This window comes from Phyllostomus discolor, chromosome 3 (genome assembly GCF_004126475.2).
Source record: "Phyllostomus discolor isolate MPI-MPIP mPhyDis1 chromosome 3, mPhyDis1.pri.v3, whole genome shotgun sequence".
Taxonomy (NCBI): domain Eukaryota; kingdom Metazoa; phylum Chordata; class Mammalia; order Chiroptera; family Phyllostomidae; genus Phyllostomus; species Phyllostomus discolor.
In genome coordinates, this window is record NC_040905.2 from 204,299,361 (window position 1) to 204,322,704 (window position 23,344).

Genomic DNA, 23,344 nt, shown 5'->3' on the forward strand with positions numbered 1-23,344 from the left:
TTCTAGGTATCCAGTCGCTCAGCTGCTCCCCTCTCGGTGCTCAGCCCCACCCTTCGGTGCTCAGCCCCGCCCCTCGGTGCTCAGCCCCGCCCCTCGGCGCTCAGCCAGGTCCCTGGGGGCTACGTGGGAGCCCATCCTGTGAGGGAGGGGCATGCGGACCCACACCCTGCGGGCCCAGGAGCCCAGACCTGCGCTGGTTATCCGGAGGCTGAGCGTTAGATAAGGTAAATGCACCCTGATGTGTGCACACACACCAGGCGCCCCTGGCTCTCGAGAGGCATAATTTTGTGTTTCCACATTTTAGTATTTTTCATGTTACAGTCCAGGATGTGTCATAATTTAATTGCTGATTTCTTTTTCTTGGTGGCACATAAAATCATGCTGTATCTTAAAATTGATGACATCTTAGAATCCACGGAACACAGTATGTGCATCTTAGCTGTTGGTTTTAGTGGCCCCACTAGCACAAACCTAAACAACTTTCCAGAAACAGAACCCAGCGGGCCTCAGTGTCTGGCGCTCCGTGCTTCTCTGTGTCCCCGCCCTCCTTGCTGCGCGCACGTGCGCGCACGTGCACGCACGCAGCCACGTACGGTCTTGTGTCCCTTTGCTCCCCCACTGAGCTTGTTACTCTGGTCCCCAGTCCAGCACTCTGTCAGCCACCGGAGACACAAGGGTAGACCCGTTTTCTTCTCCCGGGAGCTCACAATCTGTAGAGGAGATGGATTTTTGATCGTTTATTCATCCGTTCGTTCATTCAGCAATCGGTATGGTGTACCTGCCGTGTGCCAGGCCTGGCGCCATCCTTAGTGAGTGGGAGGAGCTGGCCAGGACAGCGCCAGGTAGATGAAGTCCCTGACCTCATGTTCACGCTGTCATTTTGGGCCCCCAGGCTATGCAGCAGGAAACCAGGGAGAACCAGGGGGGCTCCCTTGAAGAGGTGTGGTTGGGGCTGAGGCCTGCGGGATGAGAAGCCAGCCTTCTGGGGAGTAGGGCAAAGAGGCTTTGGGTGGAGGGAACACAGAGGTCCCAGGCCTGGCTGTCACCATACACTGTGATGTGGGGGTCCAGGTGAGCTGGGAGAGACTAGCTGTTCCTGGTGGGTTGAGAAGGGTCTCCATCAGGAGCTGACTTTTAAGCTGGGTCTTCAAGGGCCACTAGAAATTGGGTCGGCAGGGACAGTGAGAGGGAGGACTGGGTAGGGGGAATACCAGCTGCAAAGGCATGGAGGCACATTGTGAATGGACCTGTCTTTGGGATGGTGAAGTGCCCGGTGAGATTGGAGCCGAGGGGCCTGGAGGACGGGGTGGGAGGCGAGGCTGGAAAGCTGGGCCAAGCCTTTGAGGGCCAGGCTGAGGGGATCGGGCTTTCCGAAGAGCCACCGATTCTCCTTCCTGCCTGTATGTCATGAAATGCTTTCAGAATAGATTCTTGGGCCCCCTCAAGGCTTCAGTGCAGTGGGGCAGGGGCAGGGCCCAGATATCTGCATTTTAATAAGCTCCCCCAAGAAGTGGTTTTGAGCCCCAGCCTCTGGCTCCGTCTCCCGGAGGGAAGGGAAGGAGACAAGGGAAGTCTGCAGTGGGAAAGGACTCAGGGTCCCTTCCCTGGGTGTGGCTGGCCTCTGGGTGGCCCTGACTCAAGTCAGCTGGTGTAGGAGCCGTGTCCTGCTCCTCCTGGACCCCCAGAGCCACAGCAGCTGGAGCTGAGCCTTGAGGGGGCCTTGAGGGGGCCCTAGGGAACGATGACTGGAAACAACACAGCCGCCTGCTCTGTGCTCGGGGTGTTACATACGCAATCTCTTAGAATCCGCCAGACAACACTGTGGCTGATACTTGGATGGTCCCGTTTTACAGATGGGAGATCAGAGGCCAAGAAGGGTAAAGTCACCCAAAGGTCAACTGCTAATAATGGTGGTGCCAAGATTTGGACCCAGGTGTCTCTGACTCCAGACACAAGCATGCACTTCCTCTGGCTGTGAAGGGGACCCGTTGTCCCCACACCCTTCTTCCAGCACCCTATCAGCATTGCTTTTTACCCATTTCCCTTTCTTTTGCTGCTCTAATAGGTGTCTCATCACACCTTGAAGTTGCTATAATTTGCAGCTCTTTAATTACCAGCCAGGCTTGGCGTTTTTCCTGTAGTGGTGCCTTCGCTCCGTTTCCTGGCGTGGAAACCACCTGTGGACTAGAGCCAGCGGCAGCCTTCCGAATTGCCAGGCCCTGGGGACTCCTGGTCCCGCCCGTCCAATCAGGGTCCACACGGTGGAGACTGTGCTCACCCTCATTTACCCACTTCTCACAGCACCTAGTGAGGGGGGCACCATTCGTATCCCTGTTTTGCAGATGAGGGAACTGAGGCTCAAAGATGACATCATCTGCCCGGCTTCTCGGTGACATGACCATGCACGGGTGCCAGGGCTGTTGGGCGTCGTGCTTTGTCTCCTCCTCGGAGCACCGTGGTCCTTCCCTGTGTGTGGCGGTGAAGGGGCTGGGTGTGCGTCGGGCTTCTGTCCTGAGCCGGTGCTGGGAGCTGGGGGAGGGGGACTGGAAAGATCAGAGGTGGGCATCTGGGTTCAAATCCCAGCTCTTCAGCGACCTGTGTGACCTCGTTAGTCACTGAGCCTCTCTGGGGCTCCTGTCCTCGGCAGTGAAGTATAGAATGCCTCCCTCTCAGGACCGTGCTAGATTTTCACGTGAGCACAGGTCTGACCCTTGATAGGTGCTGAATAGATGAAATCCATCATTATATTCTTTAAAACTTTTTAAATTTATTTTTAGTGAGAAGGGAAGGCAGGGAGAAAGAGAGGGAGAGACACATTGATCGGCTGCCTCTCAGATGCCCCCACCTGGGGAGCCTGGGCCACAACCCAGGCATATGCCCTGACTGGGAATTGAACCAGCGACCTGTTGGTTTGCAGGCTGGCACTCAATCTACTGAGCCACACCAGCCAGGGCTCATCATTATAATCTGATTGCGTTTCCCCTTTGGGCTCCAGAACAGTAACGATCTGGGGAGGGTTGGGGCGGAGAGCAGAGGGCAGGGTGTTTTGGGGGGAAAGGTCAGAGGTGCCCCTGGTCCGGGCCTTAGGAACGGACTTGCACACAGACCCTTCGCAGGACCAGGAGCTCACCGTCTGCCCTCAGCCTCAGCTCATTGTAGCTCCCACAGGCTCCCACGAGCCACACCCTCAGTGCTCAGCCGACTGCTGCGCTCTGCAGCCCCCGAGGGAACCTGGGGAACAGGGTGTCGCCTGGGGGAGGCAGGGGAGACAACACAGGCGAACCTGAGGAACTGCTGTCTTCGCTGCATTTCAAACCGGGTGACAGGGTGTCACCCCCTCTCACAGAAGCTCGCGCCCCTTTGCGACTGTGTAGTTTAAGGGAGAATCAGCGTTTGGGAGTCTGTGGGACTCGTTTTGCTTCCCTCTCCCATGAGAACAGAGGGGCTGGCTTGTCCAAGGTCACCACCCAGCTGGGGGCACTTCTGAGTTCCGGCTGTTTGCATCCCTACAGGTGGCCCTCGCCCTTCTGGTGGGTCAGTCTAGGACTGCAGCCACCCCAGAGGACACCAGAGGCTTGGGGCTGGCTCTGCCTCTGCCTCGTGGAGACCATGGGACCCTGGGAGAGCCTCAGTTTTCCCTTCTGTGAAATGGGGAGAGTGGACTTTGTAAGGCTGCACACGGTGTGGGCATACAGTTGGCGCTGAGATGTTTAGGTGCAGAAACTAAGAGAATGAGCTACAAGGTCAGCAGTCTTGGGGCTGAACCTCCTCTCACTGGGCAAGATAAAGGACCTTTTGCCTACCTGGTGCAACTTCCTTCCACCTGGAGGTGGAGTCAGGGGGTGGGGGACTGGTTTCCCCAGGGCCACCTGGTTCTTGTGCCCTGAGAGCTATAGAGGACCCTGCAGGAGGGCAGGATGGAGAAGTGAGCTGGGAGTCGGTGACCAAAGGGACGCCCTACCCTCTCTGGCCTCTGGCTGTCAGGCTCCGGAGAGTTGGTGAGGCTGAGGTTCAAACCGAGGTCTGTTCGCTGTACCAGCAGGGAGTCCTGGAAGGGAGCAGGGGGCGGCCAGAGGGAGGGAAGCAAGGCAGGTGGCAAGCTGGAGGTCCCGGATCTGCGCACGGTGTCAGGCCAGGTCCGGGGGCTCTGTTCAAGCCCACCTCCCTTCTTGGGGCCCCGGGACCCTCAGCAGAAGCAGCGTGCTCCTACCTGCCACCCCATGGTAGACGAATTCATGGTTTGATGTGGGGGCCAGGAGACGGTGACTGTTACCGTCTCCCTGGGAGTCCCTCAGCCACTGCCTTCCCCTGCCCCGCCCTCTCTGTGCGCAGGCTGCCTTCTCCCCCCACCATCCTTCCCATCGACCTTGAGGAGAGCTGGCAGGGCTGGGGTGTGGGAGGAGTGTCAGAGGCTCTGGGAAACTTGACAGCCAATTGATTCCTCCTTGGAAAGTTGAAAGTGGAGAGTTGTGTTTGAAGGTTTAGCTGAAATTAGGTCTCACGGCTATTTTTTGCGAGCTGGAGAAGAAGTGTCAAGGAGGGGAAGGCTCAGGGGGCTGGCAGAAGCTGCAGATAAACTCGGTACCAGGTGGACTGCAGATGCTTCTAGAAGGGAGTCTGTTTCCTTTCAGCCTCCCACTTCTTACCAGATGCTCATTGGTTGCACCGTAGGTGGTTCTGAAGCCGTGGTGGAGGTGCGCCTGGGGTGCTGTGAGAACCCAGATTAAGGCGCAGTTAGGTTAGGAAAGAATTCCCACAGGAGGGATCTTTGGGGCTGGGCTTTGAGGGATGTGCAGGAGTTTGTCAGGAGCAAAGAGGGAAGAGTATTCCAGTTGCAGGGGGATCTAATGGAAGAGGAAGAAGCCAGTGGCCCCGAGTGATGAGAGTGCTGGGTGAGTTGGAGGTGTGAAGGAGAGGAGCCTGGATGGAAGAGGGAGTGGGTGAAGCCTTCGGACTTTCCCCCGTAGGACCCAGGAGCCGCAGAGGATGGTGGGCAAGAGTGGGGCCAGCTGGGGGGCTCTGGGATGTGGACTTTGGCTCTCCCCGGCTGCTCACCCCCTGTCCACTCCTGCAGCGTCCCTGCCCCTCCCCATGGTCCAGCCGTCTGTTTCTCTCTCTCTCACACACAGACACAGGGACATGAACCCAAAACTGCAGAACCCAAACACCGTTGTGCAAAGGCTGCTGGGCATGATCTGGCCCAGCCCTACTCTGCACAGAGGAGGGACTGAGGCTCAAAGATGGGAGGGTCCTTTCCAGGGGCCACGCAACCCATCCAGGGCTGGGCCTGGAACCGAGCCCAGATCTTTCCATTCCCCGTCTGGTATATCTAAGGTCTTGCTCCTCCTTCCTGCCCTCTGTTCCCTGCAGCTGAGCCCTTCTCCGTGCCTTTCTCGTGTTTTCTAGGGGAGGGGGCTTAAGGGAAGGGACACCTCTGGGTCTGACTGCCCTTGGGGGCCCCTCTACCTCCTTCCCAAGCATCAGCACACTGCCACCTCCTGGCCACTGAGTCCCAGCACCAACTGCAGCTGGACGCGCTGGCCGGGCTGGGGGCTGCCTGGAGGAAGAGTGACTTGAGGGGCGGGAGAGCGGCATTCTCTGCCCCTCACAGGTCTGCCCCTCTGTTCCCACTAGTGCCCTTCCCAGCTAAGGTGAACCTGTCCAGCATTGGGGTGAGGGGCAGAAAAGCTGGCCAGGCTCACAGATTAGATGAGCTGGCTCTGTCACTGCACATGTGGGGAGACTGAGGCTCAGGGCAGGAAGATTTGCCTGGCACGCCTGCTGGGGCTCCCTCCACCACTCCAGGCTGCTGCGGCCCTTCTCAAGTGCACGTGTACGTGGGGCACATCCACACTGTGGCCCACAAGCCAGTGGAGGGAGGTCAGCCGTGGCTGGCTGTGACTGACCCGGCAGCACTGCTGGACCCTGGATTGGGGTCCTGTGAACGGGTGCTCCGCTCTCCTCCTCACAGCAGCAGGAGTTTGCCTGTGGCACCCGAAGTCCCCTGTTCGGTTGAGCCCCGTCAGCTGGAGTCTCCCAGCCCGGGGTCTGGCTGGTGCTCCGCAGGCGAGAGGGCTGGCGGAGGCAGCGGGCCCTGCCTCCTCCATCCCCCTCCATGTCTGGCTTTTCGGGGCCCCAGTTGTTATTGAACTGTTCAAACCCAGAAGGAAAACTGCTATCATTTTGGCCTGTGTCCACCTTCGAGGGAGAGAGGCCCCCTTTCTGCAGTGGGAGCAACACACACAGACACCCCAGGCTCAGGAGCTGTCCAGGGTAGCCGGGGCGGGCGGTCACGGTCTTCAAGGCAGGGTGCGGGGCCAGGGGCCATCTGGGGCCTCCGGAACCCGAGGCCGGGCCAGAGTCTGAGTCCGGAAACCGAGGACAGGCGGTAGTGTTTGGCGGGGTTGGGAGGCTGCCCGCCCGGTAAGAAACAGGAGGGGGGTTCCATTGGCTCCATTGTACCCGCCAGGCAGACAGGGCTCAGGGAGGGCACGCAGCTGTCCCAGGGTCACACAGCTGGCAAGCGGCAGAGCTGGGGGCCGGGCTCTGGTCTGCGAGTCCTGCTGTGGGTGTGAGCTAATTTTTCGCCCTCCGTTCTCTGCCTTCCTTTTTTCTTTCTTTTAGTACATTTTTAATCAGCATCACTAGGTGTTGGGACCTGTGCCGGCCACTCGGACACAGAGGATTAAAACATAGTTGCTACCTGCAAAAACACAGGGGGGTCAGCTGGGGCTTGAGGAAGTGGTGTTCAGGTAGGTGAGGGGACAGGACACCCCAGGCAGCCAGGACAGCCCTTGCATGACACGAGCAAGTGACAGCAGGGACTGGGAGCAGTTTGGGGGCTGAAATGGGAGGGAGTGGCTGGAGTGCAGGGGACAGATCAAAAGGGGTCTGAGGCTGTATTACCAGGAGTTATGGGGCCCCCAGGGAGGGAGGTGAGGTGGGCCAGAGCTGACCACAGCAGACCTGGGTTTTCCGAGCAGCGCATTTGGCTAGGCCGGCAGAGTCTGGAGCCCTTCAGTGGGCCGAGGCCAGGGCTGGGGTGGGCGATGAGGGGTGGGGGAAGACACAAACTGCTTTTCTCAAGCAGGCCGTCGGGAGCCCACCTGTGTCCGCAGCACCTGAGCTCAGAGTGCGCATTGCTGGGGGTGGGTAGAGGGAAGAAACCCACTTGAAGGGACCCTGGAATCTGCTGCCTCATCCTGGGAGGTGCCTGATGGGCTGGGGCAGCTTGTGAGGGAGGATGGAGAGGGCAGGAAACAAGGACAGGCTGGGACCCCCCTCTTTCTCTCTGCCCTGGGTCTTCCAGGGGCACCTCTAGGCCATTCCTGTCAACTCTGTTACCCCAGTCCTTCCCTAGAGCCTGGTGGGCAGCAGAAGCCCAATGAACGGGTCCCCACTAAGGTGTCAGTGGCTGAGTTGCTGTGTTGTTACATGTTCAAGGAGCCTTACTGATGGCAAGTTTCAGACATTGAGGGGGAATGCCCGGCTCTGAGACTGGCAGGCGAGATGCTGTTTGGGGGCCTGTCTCCCCTCATCACCCCCCGCCCCCTCCTGGGGGCACAGTGCTGGCTTCTCCCAGCCGTACACCCAGAACAAGGCAGGGTCTGAATCGTGGCCCCATGGCCTCTCTCCATGGGCTCCCTCGGGTAGGTTGCCCACTCTGAGCCTCTTTCCCCACTTGTGCATGCGCATAGGAGCCCCTGGCTCAACGGGTGGCTGCGAGGGCTCTCTGCCTGGTGCAAGGGAAGCACCCAGCCAGCGTTCACGCCTTGTTCCCCTTTCTGGTGGGTGGGGCTCACCTCTACCCCACACCTTCCCCAAAGCCTCAGTCCTCCCTCTGCACCCCACATCTCCTGCCACTAAACAACATTGCTTCCTGACAGAGCTTCTAGGGCTCAGCCCTTGTCCTGGGAAGTGGAGAGGTATTGCAGGGAGTGCCCCAAGATGCAGGAGACCAAGTTCCCATGTGGTAGGAGCTGGTGTCTGTGCAGGGCTGTTTCCCACCGATTGGGGGCAGCAGAGTGCAGCAAGTCGATGCCTGGGTGGCTACTCCCAGAGGAGAGAGTTGAAATCTCAGGGATTTGTGGGCTCCTCTCTATCCTGTGCCCCCTACCCCGGGACCCCAGGGGAATGGCCGAGCTAAAGAAACCCAGGCCCCACTGCTGGGTGCGGGAGCAGCTCACATCAGGGAGTGCCTCTCACTGGTGGCTGAACTGACTAAGCCTGGGTGACTGGAAGCGGGGGGACCTCTGAAAGGGGACCCGTGTCCAGGACCTTGGAGGGGAGCAAAGCCTGGAACCCAGGTAGCCTTCCAGCAGGAGGAGGGGCACAGGCTGAGGTGGGCCAAGGTGCTGGCAGCCGAGCAGGGAAGCTGCACTGTGGTCACCGGGGCTGGCCCATTATCGTGGTGGTCCTTTGAAGGGTTGCAGGTGCCTTGTTCCAGCCTCACCTCTGCTTTGAGAGAAAAGAAGGCAGGTGCTCTGGGAGAGCCTGGATGGTAGTCAGAGCCTGGCCTTGACACTTGGCTTGCCTGGGCTGGCGCCAGCTCTACCAGCAGCTCCTTGCTGTCCATATAGTGGTGGTGGCGGGGGAGGGAAGTGAGGCCCATTTTGCACAGTCCGCCGGGTCAGGCCCCGCACCGCACACTCTCCAGGCATCATCTCATTTAGTATTCATGACCCCAGGGGCAAATAACACACATCCCACTTTTTCAAGATGACACAATCAGGGCAGACCGGAAGGGAAGAACTCGCTGAAGATCCCTCAGCTCCCGAGTGTGGGTCTGAAGGTCTCCCAGAGCCTGGCCCACAGCGTGCGGCCCAGTCTCCGCCAGCCAGTGTTGCTGCTCTTCCGTTTTGCAGATGAGAACACTGAGGCCCCGAGAGGGGGGTGCCGTGTCTGAGGTGACACCGCTGCACAGCAGCAGAGCTGGCACTGGAACTGCACCTCCCATCTCCCCCCGCCTCATCTCGTCCCGCCCCCGCCCCCAGCTGGCCTGGCCCCCACCCGTCAGAAGGTGTGTGTGCAGGGCGGGCACCCTGGGGTAGTGAGGAACTGCTCCCCTCTTCCTGCCCCACCCTGTGGCCCCTGCAGGGCCTCCCCTCTCCCAGGGGGCCCAAGAGATTGGGTGTAGGGGGCTAGCAGCTGAGATGCCGTCACACCCCTCCCCCATGGCGTGAAAATAAAGTAATTGCCCCTGTCACACCGAGTGACATTTGGGTCAGACTGCAGACAGAACGATTTTTGAGTCTTCTGGTCGCAGTCACTTTCCAAGCCGGGAGGCCCTCTTTGGAGGTGGCGGTGATGACATCTGTTCCCGACACAGGGTCCCACATTGGGATGAGTAACTCTTCCTGTGGAATTACTTAGAGAATGTCTGCGATGAACCGTAATTTTTACTGCTCTGCTCCAGCACCTTAGATGGCTCCCAGGGTGGGATCCAGTTCCCCAGCTGCGTGTGAGGCCACCTGCCCCTGGGCCTGTCCTAACCTCCAGGCCTGAATGGGGCAGGGCACCCGGAGGGAGGGGCTTGTGGAATGAAGGCGCAGGAGAAGGAGTCAATAAGAATTGAATAAGTGAGTGCTGGGTGAGGAGAGGAGGGGCAAGCATCATCTCCTTGCTTCTGAGAGCCTCACTTCTTATGTCTTGGGAGGAGAGGTCAGAACAAGTCACCCAGACCATCACCTGGAGGCAAGGTCCCGCAGGGACCCCAGCCGTTGCCTTGAAATTGACCTTTACTCCACCCGTGGGCTCCCATGGTCCCTCAGAGCAGGACTCCTCGGTACGCCTGGCCTGCAGGTGGTAAAACACCCAGGTGCAGAAGTAGCCTATAAAACGCTCTCCCAAAACGGTGTGGTTTGTTTCCTGTAGTGAAAAGGGCTTTAAAAGCACTGCTCACTCAGGTGGATTTACGGGGCTACTGCCCGCTCTCACTTCTCCCTCCCACTAGTGTTTATAAGTTCCCGGGAGAGGGTGCTTCCCAGGGTGCTTCCCAATGGCTCTCGGTGCACAGCACCTCTTGGCTGACTTTCTGCTCCAGGCTACCCCTGGACCTGCGGGGTGCCTGGGAGGGCAGGGTGGGGCCATGTAACACCACAGAAGCTCCTTACGGCCAAGCACAGAGCTGAGGTCCCACCATCGGCACCTTCCTCCGGCAAGCTCTTGTCCTCAGAAGGTCCTTCCCACTTACTGTCACCTGCACATGGGTCACCAGGGAGGAAAGATTTAGAGATCAGCGAAACCGATTCCCTCATTGCACAGATGGGGAGACCGAGCCAGAGAGGCTAACACGCTTGCTCAGAGCCTCCCAGTGCAGTGGTGGGGTCATGGGAGAACCTGGGTTCCAGCACAAACCACCTGGGTGGAACCCAGCCCTGCCACTTCCTGGCCGTGTGGCCTTGTGAAAAGTCCCTTGACCCCCCTGAGCTTCCATTCTCTGATCTGCACATTGGGTTGTGAGACTTGAACATGGTCTGTCACAGAAAGCTTTAATATAGTGCCTGGAGCTTGGAGAGGGCTTTGTGAACACAGCTGGCTTACTCTTAGCATGTTGGAATAGACTTCATGATTATTAATTAGCAGAGCTGAACCCAGATTTCCTGGCTCTGAGCATTTTTATTTTCTTTTTTTTTTGTCACTCTGTGGGGAGGCCTCTGCGGAGACCGTTCGCTCACAGACTGTGCAGAGCATGGGTGTTGATGGGGAACGGGTGCCGAAGTCACCCTGGGAAGGCTGGCCTGGCATGGGGACCTCAGTGACAGGACCAGAGGGAGACGGCGGGGGACAGTAGAGACCCTGCTGCAGGGGCGAGGCCCGTGAGGGAGTCGGTCTCCCCGCTGCCCCCGGGCCTCCCTCCCCGCCGAAAGGTCAGAGCTGGCCGAGGGCTCAGGGAGCTGATGAAGTGTCACGCCACCCAGACCTCCGGGACGGGCTTGTTATGCTAAGGCCTGCGGGAGATTTTCAAAGCAGTGAGTCACTCCCTGGCTGCTCTGGGTTACCACGTCCCTGCCAGAGACCTCACGTGGGTCTGATTTCTGTCCACCGATGCCACCCAGCCCTGGCACTGGCCAGTACCAGAAGGACCTGCCTTGTGTCTTTATTTACCCCTCTCACCTTCTCAGGCCCACTCTTTTCCCAGCGGGGCACCCTTCCCACCTCCTTTAGACCCTCAGGGTTCCGTAGGGGCCCCTTTACCTGGGTACCCTCTGCACTGGGGCAGGGGCGATGCCCGTGTTCTAAAGCCTGGGCTCAGGTGTGTCACTTGGAGGGCAGAGGGACCTGTGATCACTGCTTTCTTCACTGTTGCTGTCATCACCATTCTGCCGGGAACACCTGTCTGTGGCTGCCCTGTCCTACATCCCCTTGGCAAGCCTACCCAGACCGACCCCCGGTGGAATCCCTTAAAAAGCCTCCCGGATCACATTCTCTGCCTTTCTCCCTCCTCTTCTATACCCTAAGTATTTGTTAGTTCATTTGGGGAGTATTTATGGAGTACCTGCCAAGTGTTCAGCACTGGGGACCCCGGCTGCCACGGCCCCCCGCAGTCCTGTGGGGGAGGGAGACGTTAAACAGATCGATGCATGATTACAGCCGTGATCAGTCTGTAGAGAGACCGGGCCTGATCCGAGGGCATCCGGGAGTCTTCAGGGGAGAAGTTGTGAGGAGAGACCGAAGGGTGTGCAGGGCCGCCCTCTGTTCCGAGCAGTGGGAACAGCCTGTGCCAAGGCCTTGTGACAGGGGAAGCTGACCATTTCAAAAGTCCCGTTGAAGCCAGGGGAACTGGAGCATGGAGGGGGGCGGGGGGTCCTGAGGGGCCTTGGGGGCCTCACCAAGGAGCTAGGCCTTCGTCCCTGAAGCCCTGGGTGGCTGTGCAAGGAGGTGGGGCTGGTCAGTGGTTGATCTGATCTGCTTCTGTGTGGATCTGTCTCGATGCCCTTGAAGAACGAGTGGGGGAAGGGTGGCCGGGCTGGAGGCGGCGGAAGCAGTGAGGAGGACCCTGCAGGTGTCTGTGAAGGTCAGGTACCGCCTTTCCAGCCGGGGGACCCTTGAGGGCAGAAAACCAGCCTCCCCGGGGCCCGGCACGTGGTGAGGCTCCCGGAACACTCGCTGGGTGAGCCGTGGACCAGCCCTGCCCTTTGTTGTGGCTGCCTCCCAGTGGTCAAAGTCCAGGCAATAAAGGAATGAGGTTGGTGACAGTGATGATGATGGCAGCCAGCGTTTACTGTGTGCCGGGAAATGGGCTAAATTCTTTCCAGGCATGACCTCATAACTCATGACAACAACCTGTGACGACTCTGTTGTCCCCATTCTGCAGAAGAGGAAACAGGCTCAGATGGCAAGGTCACTGACCTGGGGCCCAAAGCCGCAAGAGGTGGAACCCTTGGCCACTATGTTTGCTGGGGGTGGGGGGCGGGGGGCGGGAAAGGCCTTTGCATTCCACTTGGGATTCCTAGAGATTGAGGTAACCCTAGCACCCAAACAGGTGTGTCAAATGGTGGCATTTCAGGTGTGATGATGGCAAAGAATGATTTGCAGCAGGGGTCCCTGGCTCTGGAGCGGGGTGGGGCCTGCTGAACAACCTGCCAGGCCTCGAGACTCCGAGACACCATCCATTCAGGGAGCCGTGAAGACAAGCTTTCGGGGTGCGAGAGAAGCGAGCGGGTCATCCTCAGAGAGGGGCACAAGATGAGGCCCTGCGTGCAAAGCAGGGGGGTCGTGGGGTCACCGGCACAGAGCTGTTTTGTCCGCTGGGATCCAGGATCTTGGCTCCCAGCTCCCTGAGCTCACCGGGAGCCTCCCCCTTCTTGCTGTGGCTGTGAACTTGAGTGCATGGGGGCCTGTGTGTTTGGCCTGCTGTCAGCGTAATTCTGGGAGTGCCTGGTGACAGCTGAGTACATGTGTGTGTGTGAGCTTGTTTCAGTGTATGTGTGTGTCTGTGTGTTTTACAATTGTGAATGTGTGTGTCGGCCAGTGTGCACGTGTTTGTGCGGTGGCAGTGGCAGGGAGACTTGTATGTCTACACGTACATTTCTTGGCAGGCGTGTTCCCCCCATATGCCTTTGTGTGCGTGCATGTCCTTGAACTTGTGTGTGTTTCCGGCCCTGCCTGTTTCTCCAGGTGAACAGGTTTAAGTGTGGCTATCCAGGTAATATTTTAATTCAGGAATGGTCCTTGAGTGTCAGGGCCCAGCCCCCTCCTGGCTCTCAGGGCCCAGGGGTTGGATCTCTGTGTGACCCAGGCAGTCTGCCTACCTTCTCTGGGCGGCGAGGCATGAGGAAGCCTTACATTCCAAGGAGCACTGGCAGGGGGTGAGGGAGGGCCCTGGGGGCATAGGTTGGCCTGTGAGTAGGTGGCCCCCAGGAAGGCACCGTCAGCTTAATCCCGACTTAACACATGGTTGCTGTTTCACCTGTCACAGTGCCTGACGTCCCACCATTAGTGAGTCATTCCCCATCTGGGACTTTCTTTGATGGTGCCTACCTCTCAGGGAGGAGGCCAGGAGGCCCAACAGCTTGCGGAGGGCAGAGCCCCAGGAGCAGGGAAGGAGGGAGGAGGGATTGTGCATCGGAAGGGCTCGGCGCAGCCAGAGGATTTGCTGGTACTGTCTGTGCCGGGGCAGGAGAGCCCAGCTGTGGAAGGCGGCTGCTCTGGCTTTGTAGACGCATCAGTCACCAGCGCTGGGAAGGAGCCCGGTGATCAGCCAGTCCAGCCCCCACAATACAGACGGGAAGACTGAGGCCTGAAAAGAGGAAACGTGGGGGGCCTGGGAGGTTCTTGAAGTGGGGGTGCTGGATGAGGAGAGGGAACCCTGACCTGACACGGGGACTCTGGGCAGGTCCCCTGCCTGCTGGGCTTCTGGCACCTTGTCTGAACCATGTGGGCGTTGTCCTGACAGCCGCCATGAGCCCTCCGGGGCTCTTGCCTTGTGACTCTGGTAGTAGGACTCCTCACTGTCCCCAGCTCCTTCCCGGGGCCTGTGCTCGGGTGGGGTGAGGTGTCACTACAGCCTGCCAGGGTGTCCAGGCTGCCTGCCAGCCTGTGTGCCCAGCAGGTCTCTAGTTTTTGGATGATATCTGCATGGGATCTTCCCCTTCCTTTCTTGCTTATTTAGGTGTGCTGTTGGCATTTGCTCCAAGCCCAAGGAAAGATACCAAGAGACAAGCCTGTTAAAATAGGCTTCTACCTTGGAGGGTCTCTGCTCAGGTGCTGCCAGCCTTAGAACTGGCCGCGGGCGGGGGAGCTGGGCCTGGGCAGAGGGCGGGCCCCCGAGGTGAGGTGCTGCCTCCATCCTGAGCCCTGCCTCAGGGGCGGGCCCAGGGTGGGCAGCGGGGGGCTCCGTGGGCAGGGCAGGCTCACCCACCTGTTTGCAGTGACCAGGTTCCGGTTATTGAAAGGGGAGCAGGTGAAGGATGCAGGGTTGAGGCCGCAGAACCAAGTAGACGGTGGAGTTGGGGGAAAGAACCTACCTTCCGTAGAGCACCTGCAATGAGTCATGCATGGTGCTTGGTGCTTTACGTTCAGGTGAGAAAGTGCCCCAGAGACCAGGGGTGACATGAGGCTCCCGGGTGCCCAGGTGGCAGTGCTGGAATGCAAATGCCAAGGTGCTGCCTTCAGGTTGGGGAGTGAAGCGCACAAGAGGATGGTACCGGGCAAGGCTGCCCCTCCCCGAGCTTCCAGGTCCTCACCCGCGAGTCCCAGGAACTCACAGAGAGAGTGCGCCTTCTCTTTTTCCCTCCCGTCCCGAGGCCAGTACCTGGGGCTGAGTGTGGGGAGGATGGGCTGAGCTGTCGGTCCTCCTGGCCTGTGACTTGTGTGTGTGCATGCATGTGCAAGAGTGTGTGTGTGCGGGGTCCCCAACTTGCCCATACCATGGACCAGAACTTTCCCAGTTACACTCCCAACTCCACTGCCTGTCAGCTCTGCCACTTGGCACGTGGCTTAACTTCTCCGAGCCTCCGTGTGCCCACTTGAAAACCTGACACGTGCTACATTCTGAGGCACACAGCTTCCTGGGGAGTCCCAGTAAGAGGCAGGGGGCCCTCCTCAGGGTGTGTGCAGTGAGTGTGAGGGGCAGAGCGACTTGGTGGAGCAGGGACACACTTATCATCATCATCATCATCGCTTGGCATTGATTGCAACAGATGAGTGAAGAAATCGTGTGTCTGGAATTCTGAAAGGCCCTTGAGAAAGCCTCAGAACATCCTGGAGAAGGAGCAGGGCTGTGGGCCTGACGCCTGGATGGTGGCGTGGTGGCTGGAGCAGGGGTGGAGGAGCTGCTGAGAACGGGGGTCCTTCTAGCCGGAGACCCCACAGGCTTCTGTCCTCCCCTTGGGACTGCCCTGCACTTTGTCAGTGACGTGGGTGGAAGCCAAGGGGGGCTGTCACAGATGGGGCAGAGGCTACATGGCTGTCAGCACCCAATCACTGGGAGTGGCTGGAAGTGGTAGCACCAGGCAGCAGCCTGTGCAGAAGCCCCTGGGGCCTCAGTTGACCTGAGCGCAGTGACACAGCTGTCTGAGAAGCAAGTGGAACGTGGCTGCGTTAGTGGGGGCAGAGTGGCCCATCTCGGGAGGGAGCAGGCTCTGTCCTCACAGACTGTGCAGGCTGCTCGCTGAGCTGGGGATGTCAGTCCCTGCTCTAGTGAATACAGGCCGAGCCCTCCACCTGAGCAGCCCAGCACTCTGTGCTTCCAGAATCGCTGGGAGGTTGCTTTAGAAAAGTGCTTGCTTGCAAGAGTTCAAAACTCCCAAACTGGATGACAGTCTGTGGCTCCAGCATCATTTTGCAAGCATGACACTCATTCACTAGGCAGGACACCAGGATGCCAGGCCACCTGGCAGCTGCTCAGATTGCCCAGACAGATGTGCACCTGTGCTGGTCACATCAAAAATGCTCCTCAGATCAAAAATCAGTGGCTGCCCTAGAGGCCCCATGAGTAATAATGGAATAGTAAAGCTGGTGACTACTGGGTTCAGTTGCTTAATAGTTACCATTTTGCTGGTGATCTCCTACCTCATTTAATCCATCTCAACCTGGCAGATATCATCTCTAGCCATTTTATGGATAGGGACACTGAGGCTCAGAGAGGACTAGTAGTTTGACCCCAGCGGATGTTAAGGGTTGAACATAAGCCGTGTGAGAGGGCTTGTGCTTGGCCCAGGGGGTGTGATCAGCAGGGCCGGCTTATGTGGGATCTGCCTCCTAGAGCCGGTGGGATAAAGTCAGTCCCTGCGGGTGTGGAGAGAGGGGTCCAGAGCTTTCTCTGTCCTACTTACTCTCACTGCAGCCCCCACCCATTTCACAGAGAAGGGAGAGGGGCTTGCCAGCCATCCCGTGTCAGAGGTGAGCCCCATTTGCCCGCCTCCAGCTCCCAGCTCTCAGCAGTGCAGGGTTCAGCACTGCAGCTGCCTCCAGAAATCCTGTCTTCGGACCTTCCCATGAAAGGACAGGGGTAAAGGTGCATCTCCCTCCTTCAGCGGCTGGGTGTAGAGCCACCCTTGGCCCTCCACCCCATGAATTGGTCGGTAAGGAAGCTGTGAGGCTGGGCAGAGCAGGGGGGGACTGGAGTCCCGGGTCTTGGACTGACCTTGCTGTGTGACCCTTAGGGCCTCATTCCCCCACATAATGCAACCTCAGATCTGTGTCCCCTTCTAGCTGTGGCTTTCTGGGATGATGAGCATCTGTTGAGCCTGCCATATGCAGGGACCTGAGCTGGGTCCTCTGGAGGACACAAGGGTAGCCATGTGTGGTGTGGAAATGAATTGGGCTCCTCCCTGCTCTTCAAAAGAATCACCGTCCTCATGATCTGAGCTGTCTGCCTCTTGATCTGCATATTGCTCGCCTCCTGGTGTTCGTGACTGTCTCGGTCCCTGTGTGTAGCACATAGCGGACTTTGAGAAGTGGGGAAGGGGTGAATGTTACAGAGAATTTGAGTCCCCAAGGTGATGGTCAGTTTGGGCATGTGTGGGGCGTATATTCAGAGTAGGCTTCCTGGAGGAGGTTGCTTGTCAGAGGAACATTAAGTGTCACCTTAGGAGAGATGGGGAGAGGAAGTGACACACGTCTCACTCAACCTCCTAGAAGGGAGAGAAAAAATTTTTTTGAACTCAAAAATAGGGTAAAGCTATCAATATTGCTACATAATGAGCTACCTAAATTATGAAACATGCTTCATGGTTCTTTGTGCCACAGGAGTGTAAAATGGTGAAATTTCCATCACTAAAGGAAATGAAAACCAAAAAGTACAAGCACGCCGGGGGAACTTGCTTGAACATGACACCTGTTAGAGAAGAACCCATCCATGTGGGCCAGGTGTACCTCCCCTCCCCCCACACCTGGCAAAAGGCCAACGTTTGGAGATTCCCAGAGCTCGTGGAAAACTTTGGGTTCCTGCCTTCATGCCGTGTCTCCCAGAGGGTCCACTGTTGCCTGATCTGCAACCATTTGTGGTTCCTCTGCATCAGGCCCTATGGCTCCCCCTCTGGAAGAGGGTCCCTCCCCCAGCTAACACCTTAGAAATATTCGGTGAACTGCATGCAGCTAGTTAGAGCACCTTCGCGGATACTGCTGAGCTGCAGAGGTTAGAGGGATTTAGACGCAGTGCCTGGGAAGCCTTCTGGATGGGGTCACGTTTCAGCTGGGCCTGGTAAGATGTGCAGAATTCTGACTGATAGCTACAGCTACGGGGCTGGGTCTCTCATGGAGGTGAGAGATTGATCGGGAGGAAAAGTAAGGGGAGAAGGATTGGAGAAGGGAAAGCTTGAAGAGGGTGGGTAGGAGAGGTGGTCTATGGAAAGAGCTGTGGCTTTAGGTAGGCCTAGAAGCTGTGTGTCCTTGGGAAAGTCCCTTTGCCTCTCTGAGCAAGGTTTCTTCTTTTGCAGAAAGGGATAATGTTTTTCTGTGTGTATGGGTGACGAGACAAGGGGTACAGTTGGTCATGTCTAACCTTGTTTAACCTTGTCCTGTCCAGGGTGCTGGGGCCATACAGAGGGATCGATCCAGCATGGGGCATGACCTATAGCAAATGTTCACCTTTTCCTTTGGGCCAGAGAGGACCCCAGACCTACTCTGTGGCACAATGAGTGGAATATAATATTCAGATTGTGTACAACATTAAAAAATTTCAAAACAAGTCAATATCCCATTCACCTGGAATTGAGGCGGGGGCAGTGAATCCCAGAACCCCCTCAGAAAATCCCCCTGCCTCCCCCCACCATTTCCTCTCCTTCCAGTATCCAGTCAGTGTGTTCCAACTTCAGAACACCCCAGGCTGTAGCACCTTGAGGCTGCAAATCTACCCATTCCCTAGTAAAGGGAGCGTTGTTCAGCCCGCATGTATCAAATGCGGTGTCGCCATTGGGCCAGGAGCTCTTGGGGCTGGGGGTGGGATTAAGCTCTGTCCTGAGTCCTGGGAAGCCTGGTAGATGGACCAATGGCTTGAATGCGCCGCCCCTCCCTGAGGTCTGCTGCACTCCTCCTCCGGGCAGCTGGACTCTCCCCACCGTGGGCCATGAATGGGGCTAGGCAGCTGTCCCTCTAGTTAAGGCCCAGACTTCCTCAAGGGACCTGGCTCCAAATCTTGAAGCAGGAAATGGGGACACTCAGCAAGCCCTTAGCCCCTCGGCCCATTCCTGAGCTAGGCACTAGGGATCTTGAACCAAACGTACTTGTCCCTGCTGGGATACTCTGGCCCCAGGCAAAGGGCTCCACCCTGAGGGCCAGACCTGGTCGCCTGCGGAAGGAAAGGCACACAGGTTAGGGGTCCAGGTGTCAAGGGTTGCCGGCCGGCCCCTCGAGGACCACACGCCTGCTCTCGGAGCCGTAGTTTCCCGACTTGTACTACCGGGGCTGAGAACGCCGACCTCGAGGTTGGAGGAAGGCGCTTTGTCAATCTGGAACAGCTTGGGGGGCGTGGATTTCTCAAGGTGGTTGGGGGCGTGTGACCTCGTTACTGGAAAAGGTGACGGAGCCGCTGGAGCCCTCGGGGGGCCCCGCCCCTCCGCTGCCCCGCCCCCTCGTCCCCCTACCCGCTCCAGCGCCGGGGGGCTCGGGCAGCCTCGGCAGCTGCCGGCGCGGTTCGGCTCTGCGTCGCCATGGCAACAGCGGCTTAGGGGGCGGGGGCGACGTGGCGGGCTGGGCTGGGCTGGATTAGGTTGGGCCGGGCGGGAGGCGAGGCGCGGGGTGGGCTGGGCCGCGCAGCGCGGGCCGGGCCGTCGGCGCTCGGTCGGCGGGCTGGCGGGCGGCGCGGGCCGCGAGCTGCTAGGGCCGAGCCAGAGCCCGCGCCCGCCCTCGGCCGCGCGGCCGCCCGAGCCGGGGCGCGGGTCCCGCGTGGGTCCCGGGCCCGGCGCCGTCGCCGCGCTAACCCCGCCTTCCCTTACCCTTCTTGTCGCCCCGCGCGCAGGGCTTCCTCAGCCGCCGCCTCAAGGGCTCCATCAAGCGCACCAAGAGCCAGCCCAAGCTGGACCGCAACCACAGCTTCCGCCACATCCTGCCGGGGTTCCGGAGCGCCGCCGCTGCCGCCGCCTCCTCCGCCGCGGACAATGAGAGGTGAGCCCGCCGCCGCTGCCTCTCGGCCTGGCCTCCTCGCGCCGCCGCCCCGGGATGCGCCCCGGAGGGCGCGGGGACAAAGCGGGAGCCGGCACCGGGGCACACGCTGCAAGCGGGAGGGCACGCCACGCCGCCGTCCGGCAACTTGTGGGGCCACCTCGCACTGGGGGGCATGACGGGCGGACCTTCTCTCCCTCTGTCTCCCCGAGATGAGGCCGGGCAGAAAGTGCCCTCGCCGAGAAGTCCTGCCTCGCCTTGGCGAGGTGGGCATTGTTTCCCGGGCGGTGGAATGCCCAGAGATAGGGACCGAAGTGGCGCCTCCACCCGCAGGACTCACCCCTACCCCCCGCCCCGCTTCTGGAAGCCCTGGGTGTCCGATACAAAAGGCATTTTCTGCTGGGTTTTGCTGAAACCCAGTGGTGAGGAAAAGGGTGAACATCTGGAGGGGAGGAGCAGGGGGCTGGGCCGCTTAGGGGGCACATCTGCTCTAAGTAGGGCTCACGCTATGCTGGGGGCTGGGGCGCGCAGAGCGGGCAGTGCCCTGAGTGCAGGGCATCGTCTGATTGCCGGGGAAGAAGGGCCTTATCCTCTCCAGTCTGGGCAGCTGCTTCCTTTCCTTACCTCTCCACTCCCACGGGTGTCTCCCGTTCCCTGTTTCCTTTTCCTGGGCAAGCCAGGAGCAGGGTGTGGAAATTCCAGGGGGAGGTGGCTTTTGGGGCAGAGGAGGAGGGGAAGGAGGTGGTTCAGCCTGCCCAGAGTCACCAGCAACCCAGCAGGCTTCAGCTCGCAAGGGCAAGCCATCCTGTCCGCGTGTGGGGGCACTGGGCGGACACAGTCCCTTGGGGCCCAGGTCCCACTCCTTGAGCCATGCCAGCCATGGCACCTTTCCACTTGGGCACAGGTACAGTGATGGATTCCGGTGCCAGTTAGAACGTGTCCCTGCAGAGCCTGTGGAGGTGAAAGAACAGGCAGGCACCAAGGAGCCTTTTCAGCATTCAGCCCCAACCTCTTCCTTAAGGCCCCCGGCATCTTCCTTCATAGGGCTGTGCCCGGTGTGTGATCCGTGAGTTGTCGAGGCACAGGGAGAATAAAAATGTGTCTCCCCTCCCCCTTGGCTCCAGCAAGGAAAGGAGTACAAGTTATAGCCCAACTCCTGTCCAAGGTTGTGTGACTTTAACTGACCCCTAGCATCTTTCCGGAGAGTAGCCCCCGTAGATTACTAGACCTTTAATTTCTGCCAGCCCAGAGCGGCTCTCTCCAGTGCATTCCTATCACTGTCTGCAGCTGGTTTCCTGCCCCGGCTGCCAGTGCCAGCCCAAGGCTGGACCCTCAGCCTTTCTCTGATAGCCATGGTGCCCCAGGGGACCAGGCGTGCCGTGCTCTGCTGTGGCAGGCAGATGCAGCCAGGCCAGAGCTCAGCGCTGGGGGCAGCCACTGCGTCTTTGAAAAATCTCGCTTCCCATCTTTGTTATTGTCTGGGCGGCAGGCCACCCGGTTTGCTGCCTTCCTGCCTCCACCCGGCCCCGCCTCCTCCGGCTCTCTCCCCCCAGGAACATGCCCTTCTCTGCGCTTTCCTTGGCGGGGGTCAGGACCCTCTGCACCCGCATGCGGGGGCTTGTGTACGTACCCCGTTCTGTGTGCATGTGTTGATTGTCGGGGAGCAGGAGAAACAGCAGGCAGTCCGGCCTCCGAGTGTGTCATGCCCTCCCGGGAGCAGGCAGCGTGCATGCCATGTTTACCTCCTTCCAGTGGAGAGCCTGCACTGAGAAGCTGGCGGACGCCTGGCCGGCGCCCCTGGCTGGAGGTCAGGGTATGGCCGCGATGACCTGGAGCGGGTCCTGCCCAGCGTTGCCTCAGGTCAGCCTTGCCATGTGCTGAAGGGGCGCGGAGTGGGGTGTCGGGAGTGAATCGGTGTAAGCCCGTTTCCAGAAACGGGGGTGAACGGTGGCAGTTGGAGCAGAATGGCACTGGCAGTGGTGTGGGATTGTCTTACTAATTTTCCATAAACAGAATCTGGCTCGGTGGCTTCTCTAGCACAGGAAGGGGGCCCAGATTTCCTAAAGATAGGCAGAGAGACTGAGTTTGAAATCTCTCTCTTCCGTCATGGAGCTGAAGTAGGCTTTGCTAGGACCGGGGTCTCCCGTTGTGCTGCTTTGCTTGGAAATAGATTCATCGGCTGCTCCTGGGATGGGTGTGCAGATGTTTCTCTGGGGCACCCCCTGGAGTCACCCTGTGTGGAGTTCAGTGAGTGAAACCAACTCTGGTCACCCAGCTCTCCCAAAGGTCAGGGTCAGACTCGGGTGAACAGCGAGGCGCCTCCCCCTACACTTGCTTGGTGTGGTTGTGCTGTTGAAGGCTGGGAGGACCGAAAGGCTGCCTTTGGCGTGGTTTAGCAGGGAGGAGGGGGGTGAATCCTGGCTCCGTGGAACCCTGCCTGGGCTGCCTTGCATCCTGCCGGGGTGGGGTGGGGGGTGGTCAGTGCAGAGATGCCAGTCTCAGTGAGGGGATGGGGATGGGACTGGGGTGGGGGCTTCCAGGTGTCAGGGGTGAGCCCTGGTCCCGGTGGCCTCCCCATGTAGACAGACAGCTCAGGGCACCGGTGGGGCGGCCCCTTGGGTTCTGACTTCGGATGCACCTGTCTGCTTGATGGCTGTGGAAGCGGCTTTGTTGCATGCTGTCTGCCGTGCTCTACAAACTGCTGTGTAGTGGAGGTTATTTTTTGCAGTGGAATTCTCTCACTTGGAGGTTGGAAACCTCCCTGGCCTCCCTGGGAAAGGAATTTGCCGCAGGTGTGTTGACACTGTGGCTGGCTGGTTGGAGGGAGGACTGAGGTCTAGTTATGTGACGGGGGTCAGGGCAGCCAAAGCTTGGTGGGCACACTTGGGCACTGGAGGTCCCCAGGGCCACAGGACAGGTTTGAGCCTTTGTACTTGTTCCCCTAAGTGGCCTGGGGGAGGTTCCCAGCCGATCTCCAAAATCCCTGGGCCCCTAGACCCTCATTTTTTTTTCTCAGGAGGTGTTGGAAGGAAGCACCAAGGACAGGTAGTCATTTCCTCTGGATGCCAGGAATGTGTGCCGCTCAGAGGCTTTCCAGGTGAACGGTGTGCTGGCAGAAGCATGTTTGGTTTGCAGGCTGGAAGCGTTGCTGCTTCATTTACAAGGCTGTTTTAATGTGGGCAGAAGCGATCCAGCATGTGGTGGTTCTGCCTTTCCAGAAGATAATTTCCAAGGCACTCATTTATTTATTAATGTTCCTGAGTAGCTAGGAGGGTCAGCTGGCAGTATTATGCTGTCTTCATCCCTTTTCTCCCTGACGCTGTTTCTGGGTGGCTCTAGCCCTCCACATGTGCTGAGATGATGTCCTCTCTGGCTCTCTACCTGCCCCCCTCACCTATCATTACTCTGCAGTGATTGTAGCCTCCCACCCCACCCCCCGCATTCTTCCCATTTTTCCGGTGCGGGGCTTATCACATAAATGCTGGCGACCCAGGTGCAGGAGATGCGGGGCTGCTGTGTGCAGAGTTGGAGACGGATTCCCCCTCCCAGGGATTGTGTTACCCGGAGTTCCCACACCTGAAAGTTCTGATGGTGGGATTCCAAACAGTGGGAGACTAGGGACGCGGAGGTACTGGAAGTGGCAGGTGGGGGCTTCCAGGGACCCTCCAGGGGCCCTGCGGAGGCAGGAAGCAGTTCTGCCCCTTTGGGTGAGGCAGTCCCTGGAGGCGGACAGGAAGGTTGGTGAGTAGCTAGGAGAGTGGAAGATGGGACCTGTTTCCTGCTTTAGCTGTCGCCAGTA

The 23,344-nt window shown here is 58.9% G+C and overlaps 1 protein-coding gene and 1 long non-coding RNA gene across 6 annotated transcripts in view; one reads left to right on the forward strand and one right to left on the reverse strand.

Moving 5' to 3' along the window:
- LOC114493992 (DAB2 interacting protein) overlaps positions 1-23,344 on the forward strand; it is a 183,080-nt gene that overhangs the window by 85,392 nt on the left and 74,344 nt on the right. For all 5 annotated transcript variants that reach the window (XM_036022167.1, XM_036022165.1, XM_028508893.2 and 2 more), the window contains exon 3: positions 19,403-19,548. In XM_036022167.1, the coding sequence (XP_035878060.1) occupies positions 19,403-19,548 (146 nt within the window). The remainder of the gene's footprint in view (positions 1-19,402; positions 19,549-23,344) is intronic.
- On the reverse strand, positions 13,166-19,438 carry LOC118499799. Its single transcript, XR_004902333.1, has 2 exons — positions 19,380-19,438; positions 13,166-18,733 (listed from the first exon to the last, which is right to left on the reverse strand). It is a non-coding gene; the product is annotated as an uncharacterized LOC118499799 (long non-coding RNA).